Source organism: Acomys minous (genome assembly GCF_964271855.1).
Source record: "Acomys minous genome assembly, chromosome: 8".
Taxonomy (NCBI): Eukaryota; Metazoa; Chordata; class Mammalia; order Rodentia; family Muridae; genus Acomys; species Acomys minous.
In genome coordinates this window covers 76,998,259-77,005,422 of record NC_140489.1, presented here as the reverse complement: position 1 = coordinate 77,005,422, position 7,164 = coordinate 76,998,259, and the positions used below count along the sequence as shown (strand labels likewise).

General features: G+C 39.7%; 1 protein-coding gene across 1 annotated transcript in view; it reads right to left on the bottom strand.

Moving 5' to 3' along the window:
• Nucleotides 1–338: 338 nt before the first annotated feature.
• The window catches only part of LOC311604068 (high mobility group protein B1-like), a 53,647-nt gene continuing 46,821 nt past the window's right edge, over nucleotides 339–7,164 (bottom strand). The window contains 2 exon segments of the mRNA XM_084793589.1: nucleotides 339–629; nucleotides 632–1,084. Of these exon segments, the coding sequence (XP_084649715.1) occupies nucleotides 457–629; nucleotides 632–983 (525 nt within the window). The 5' untranslated portion in view covers nucleotides 984–1,084 and the 3' untranslated portion in view covers nucleotides 339–456.

The following is a 7,164-nucleotide window of genomic DNA, read 5'->3' as shown; positions in this document are numbered from 1 at the left end:
AGGCTACCAGGATAACACCCGACAGGCTGTGACCATATGGTGGGGGAGGAGGTCCCCTTCTGTCACAGGCCTGGGGGACGGGAATAGGATGAAACAGAGAGGGAGGGGGGAAATGGGAAGATACAAGTGAGGGGATAACAATCGGGATGTAATCTGAATAAATTATTTAAATAAAAATTTAAAAGTTAATAAAAAAAAAAGAAGAAGAAAGAAAATGCCACACTATACAGTTTAAAAACAAATCTTACACAACCTTACATTTCAATTTTTTTCTTTAAAAGGAGTGAGTTGTGTACAGGGGGGTTAAATGCTTTATAGACAAGGAAAAAAACCTTCGCTAGGACCAACTTATTTATCATCATCTCCTTCCTCATATTCATCGTCCTCTTCTTCCTCCTCTTCCTCATCCTCTTCATCCTCATCTTCTTCTTCCTTCTTTTTCTTGCTCTGTTCAGCCTAGGCCACGCCCCTTTTCGCTACATCAGGCTTTCCTTTACCGCTGTAGGCAGCAGTACCCTTGTCATACTTCTCCTTCAGCTTGGCAGCCTTCTTCTCACAGGGCTGCTTGTCACCCGCAGTGGTGTTGTTCCACATCTCTCCCGGTTTCTTTGCAACATCACCAGTGGATAACCAGGATGTTCGCCCTTGATTTGGGGGCGGTACTCAGAACAGAACAGGAAGGCCGAAGGAGGCCTCTTGGGTACACTGGGGTCCTTAAACTTCTTTTGGGTCTCTCCTTTGGGGAGAATGTAGATTTTCATTTCTTTTTCATAACGAGCCTTGTCAGCCTTTGCCATGTTTTCAAATTTCCCCTTCTCTTTAGCAGACATGGTCTTCCACCTCTCTGAGCACTTCTTGGAGAACTCTGAGAAGCTGACAGAAGCATCCGGGTGCTTCTTCTTGTGCTCCTCCCGGCAGGTTTGCACAAAGAATGCGTATGAAGACGTTTTGCCTCTCGGCTTCTTAGGATCTCCTTTGCCCATATTTAGTTGATTTTCGTCCGCGAGGCTCGAAGTCGCCCGGTGCCCGTCTGGCTCGCGCTTGCCCGGGCGCTGTCTCTACGGAGCTCAATGTACTGCAATGGCTGTCTCGGGAAAGATTAGAAAACAGGACGATTCATTAGCACATCTTACTGTGACTGACACAATATATCTTTGAGAAAGTTATTCATTCCAGCAATTAAAATCTATTATTCAGAATGTTTTAAGAGGTCAGAAATTGGTGTTTAACTATATTTTTAGTGATGCAGTTAAAGTTTACTCTAGTCCAGTCTGTTTATATTAAGGGAACGTATATTAAGGGAATGTATTAATTTTTTTTGTTGTTTTGGTTTTGGTTTTTTGACATAGGCTGTCCTGGGCTTGCTTTATAGACCAGGCTGGCCTTGAACTCACAGTGAGCCGCCTGCCTCTGTCTCCCAAGTGCTGAGATTAAAGGCATACGCCACCACTGCTGGGCTGAGGGAACTAAGTTTTGTGACGAATTAAAATGTGGTTATAGTTACAAACATAAATGTATCATAACACATATGAAAGACAACTTAGCTCCAATGGAAACTCAGTCCTCATTTTTAAAAAGAATGCTTTGTTGTTTTCCAGCTTTATTCCAAAATCAAAAGATATACTTATGAATAAAAACAAATTTTAGCTGGGCAGTTGTGGTACATGCCCTTTATTCCAGTACTCAGGGCAGAGGCAGGTGGATCTTTGTGAGTTCAAAGCCAGCCTGGTCTACAGAGCAAATTCTAGTAGCCAAGATTGCACAGAGAAACCCTGCCTTGAATAATCTAAACAAACAAACAAATACATAAATTTTTTATTTTTATTTTTTATTAATTTATTCTTGTTACATCTCACTGGTTATCCCATCCCTTGTATCCTCCCATTCTTCCCTCCCTCCCATTTTCCCCTTATTCCCCTCCCCTATGACTTTCTGAGGGGGATTACCTCCCCTTGTATATGCTCATAGAGTATCAAGTCTCTTCTTGGTAACCTGCTGTCCTTCCTCTGAGTGCCACCAGGTCTCCCCCTCCAGGGGACATGGTCAAATGTGAGGCACCAGAGTAAAATACATAAATTTTAAAATATATTTAATTGCAGAAATGTCTTTATCTAATGACTTGTTATCATAACTCTTTTTTCAAAACAAATGACTGCATTTAGGCATATCAAGTTTAATTAAAATAAGAGAGTTCATGTAAGAAATATTGTTGATCTGTATAAAAATGAGGCATATTTCTTTAATTTATTAACATATCTAATTTTTAAATAATAGAAATTTTATGCCAGTAGTTTTCAGGACACCAAGCTAGTATCTATAGATATCCACCAAAATTAAAATGCATGCAAGAGAAAAAGAAGAGTCAAGGTGTTATATACCATAAACAAAGCTTTATCAGAGAAAGTTATGCACCTTACACACACACATACACACGCACACACACACACATATACATATACATATATATATACATACATACATACATACATACATACATACATACATAGAAAGGAGTCTGGAACTCAATATGCAGGTCTGGAGTCATGATCTTCCCATCTGAGGCCCCTGAGTGCTGGTATTACACAGTATAGCACTCTACCCAGCTAGTTACACAATATTGACATTATGTCTGAGAATGAGAGTCCTGCCAAGGATTCTACTAATGATTACTATTTATGGCCTGACCCATCCCAGTGTGTCTCTCATGTCTTCTAATTGTGTATGTAAAGAAAAGCACACTTAAAATCCAAAGGAGAGGCTGTGTGTGTGTGTGTGTGTGTGTGTGTGTGTGTGTGTGTGTGTGTTTGATACTGTGTGTGTTACTGTGTGTTTATGGACAACTTTCATGTTCTTCCTCAGGTACTGTTGGCATTTTTCTTTTTTGGCACAGTGTTTCTCATTGGCCTGCAGGTCACTGAGTAGCAGGGTAAGCTGGCTGGCCAGAGCATCCCAGCACTGGGGTTATAAGCATGTGCCATCATGCTCAGCTTGCTTCCTGTGGGTTAGCATTCACCTCAGTTCCTTATGTTTGCATGGCAAATACTTTACCTACTTGACTGAGCCATCTCTGGAGACCCAAAGGGCAGGCTTTCACCCCAATACATATGAAACTTCTCTCAATGGAGGATATTTATCCCAAGAGCTCTCTTAAGCTAAGAGAGAACTCAAGTCCTTCACTCTATTGCCCAGGAAGAGCCCAAAGGACTCTCTTAACTTATTTCCTCAGCCACATACTGAGACCCACTGGAAAAGAAGGACCCACAAAACACAAGCTTAAGCAAAAAAAAAAAAAAAAAAAAAAAAAAAAACACTGAAAAGAGAACGTCATCTCCCAGGCCATGGACAGTAGTCTACAGTACTGCAGCCACCTACAGTTCCATACAAATAGAAGCGGATCCTACAGTTCTCTCCAGCTATGTAGGAGAAAAGTAAAAAGTGTATCTCAAAGACCCAAAATGCCAAAAAGATTCTAATTTTCAAGCCACATACAAGCAGTTAAAATATCAGTGCCTCTTGCTATTGTCCCAAAATGCCTTTTGTCTCTAATTAGGTTCACTAGGACACCTTTCTTTCTTCTGTACAGGTGAGGCAAAACACAGGTGAGGAGAGCCTTGCTTTCCCGCTTCAGGCACTCAGTGGGCACTAGCTCCTGCTAGAATCCTGCTAGACATACGCTTGTGTCCTCTTGAACGTTGGGATAAGAAATCAGAAGGGAAACCCCTAAGTGCTGTCAGTGTTTCTGGCCTGATTCAGACTCTTACCTACAATTTAATTTTATGTATTTCTCATTCTAATTCACACATAGAGAGACACATATCTTGATGCCCACAAACACACATACACGTAGACACAGAAACACACACATACACAGAGACAGACACCATTATTTTCCCAGTGCAGGAGCATATCAATCTCAACATCCAGTGGCCTTGACAGGCTCAGAGAAACCTCAGTGTACTTCCTGTGTAGACTTGTTGCATTCTGTACATGACAAAATAAGGCCAGATAATTTTTATTATACTCATGACAGTGCTGTTTTATTATGATGTCAGCTCTTGGCTTTATGTTACAGACCAAGAGACAGTTTTCAAGATCAATGGAAGTTTTCCTATGTGTTATTGTCTAAAACATAGTAGGAGGGCAGCTAAGCAAAAGCCTGGGACTTGGGATTGTCATGACCCAGTCCCTTAATCCCAGCACTCAGAAGGTGGAAGCAGGTGGGTCCCTGTGAGTTCAAGGCCCACCGGTTCCACATACCAAGTTATAGATTATGCAGAGCTACACAAGTGGGACCTTATACTACAAACAAAAGCGACATCAAATACGTTACCTGGGACTTGACCATCTTCACATAGCATTCTGCCCTATATAACAAGGACAACATTTTTTCACAATCACAAGAATTGCTGAAAAGGTGGCACATCTGGAAAAGAGTTCCAGGGGATATCTAAAACATGTTTCCTAGCTATAAAAATATGCCACATAAGATACACTTGCCAGGAAAGCAGAATGGGGTTTTTCATAGTTATCAGCCAGACCAGACAACTGGACTTTATGTTTACTTCAGGCAACAACTTGAGTCAGGATAATTTACCTTAGCGATGGAATATAGAACCATAAAGACTCCATTGTGGCTTTGATCTTACTACACATATTTTACCTGTTACTGGCACTTTGAAAGGGAGACTGAGGAAAACCTTCTTAGTGGCCAGGCTTCTGTTTCAGCTAGGGAAAGTCTCCTTACACTTATCAGTGGGAGCAAGCAGGATGTGTGCGGGAACAGGAAATCCAGAGCTTCCAGAAGCCCACCTTAGCTTGCACTAGCTAGATAATCAAGTTACCCAATGGAACTGTGCACACATGAACTCACTTTATTTAAGTGGAGAGTTTGATACTATGCTTAATGAAAACATTTTGTTTTTAAGAGGATAATTCATGTTAATGTATTCTACAACTTAATAAGAATTGCACACACAGCAACATGCTGTCAGTAAAAATAATATTCACTGTCACCTAAAGTCAAGAGTGAACTTTTTAACCCATTCATCTCTCTAAAAAGATAAATCTCTGCATTTATCAAATTACATTTAATTGGAATCCAGAATGCCCTTCATTTTATCAAAGTATGCTTGAATTCATTCAGTAACATTGGCATTGAGTTTCAGAATGCTGTTTGCCTTATCCAAATAAACAATACCAAGAAAAAATACCACTTACATGACTTGAAGGGAAACTTGTAATAACCCTTCACAATAAGTCAACTTCTTAAGTCAATGATGTCATAATCTATAATGTGGACATGTACAAAGGAGGAATTAAATATGGATGTGACAGCCAGGTACTGGTGGTGCAGCACTTGGGAGACAGAGGAAGATGGATCTCTATGAGTTTGTATCCAGCCCAGTCTACAGAGCAAGTTCTAGGACAGCCAGGACTGCACAGAGAAACCCTGTCTCAAACAAACAGTCAAATATATGGCTGTGGAAGCAGCTGTCACTTAGTCCCTTAAATATAAACCTATACATTTAGCAATCTTTAGGAATATGTCCACTCCAGCTAACCACTCATAAATTATTCACCCTCCTTGTGGGAATTTTTATACTTTTTTATTTTTAAAATTGTATTATATATATATATATGAATGTATGCAAGTATGCATGTGCATCCTGTGTGAGACTTTAAATGTCTGCTTTAGTAGAGTATAGTGCAGTTTTTATCTCCACTTGGGCCAGAGGCATGCATTCAAGTCTGGGCTACACTTCTTAAGACTGTGTGATCCAGCTCTGTGCATTGTTCGTGTTCCATCTTCTTGCATGGTCACAAGAGAAAATTGAAAAAATTAAACTATAAAGACTTTTCTGGCAAACAAATCAAGCTGACAAAGTTTTCCCTTTTATCTAAGATACTAACTCTACAGTCGATCCAGGCCTCAGCCTATCTTACCTCCTTTGAATCTTCCTGTTTATAAACAAATTCATATGTTCAGAATGCTAAGGACTTCACTTTAATCTTCGCTAAAGAACTAACACTAGATAAACAGGAAGACTGAAAATTTTTGATTTATTAACTAGACCCAGATGGGATACAGCAATAAATCAAGCCTTAGATTTAAAAAATGCCATAATTAATCTTTGGATAGCTATTTATATTCTTTTGATCTTTTATCTTTATAGATTGTTTAAAACTAATACAGATAATCAAACCATGTTTTTTAATAAGCAGAGTGAACTGTTGTATTTACTTATTTTTATGTGTATGAGTGCTTCACCTGCGTGTGTGTATGCACATACCTGGTGACCAAGGAAGTCAGAAGAGGGTGTTGCTTCTCCTGGCACTGGAGTAACAGACAGTGGTGAGCTGCCACGTGGGTGCTGGGAATTAAGCTCAGCTCCACCAAAACAGCAGCCAATGCTCTTAGCGCCTGAACCATTGGTACAGCCCTAATTGAATCATGTTTGTGTGCAGGGGTAGAGTGACTTCTGAATATAATAATGCACATAAGAAAAGCCTAAGGGGTTTGAGAGTTGGCTCTCCTGCCACCTCCAGAGGATCTGGATTCAGTTCTCAGTACCTATACTGAACAACTCACAAATACCGATAACTCCAGATAAGGGCACCTCACACCCTCTTGTAACCTCCTTGAGCACTAGGCATGCACGTGGTGAACAGAAATGCATACAGGCAAAAAACCTATATGCACAAACATTGATGAATACAAAATAAAATCTAAGTATTATATCATTAAAAAACAAACAAGCAATTTTTTTCATCTTAACAAAACTACAAAGATTCCAATCTACTCTATTTATTCTAGGTGACTAATTTATCTTAAGTACCAACAAATTCACTCGGAAACATGGAAAGAGATTTTTAAAATACAACTTCATTCAGACAGTCCTCTGACTTTTGTTGGTGTCACAGTTATTCATTTTTTTATAGTGTCTAGTATACTCCCTGATGATGGCAAAGCTCAAATATTTTTAAACCAATAGAAAGTCTTTATTAGCTGGCCAGTGACTACACTGGGTATTTAAGATTGCAGTGTAGCCATGAGCATTTCTCAGGGTGAGCTTTTCAGCACAAAATCCATGCCCTGCCCTTGGGTGGAAATATTTCATTTAACAAGAACAGTTAGCCAGAAGTGGAACTACAGAAGCCAAAAAG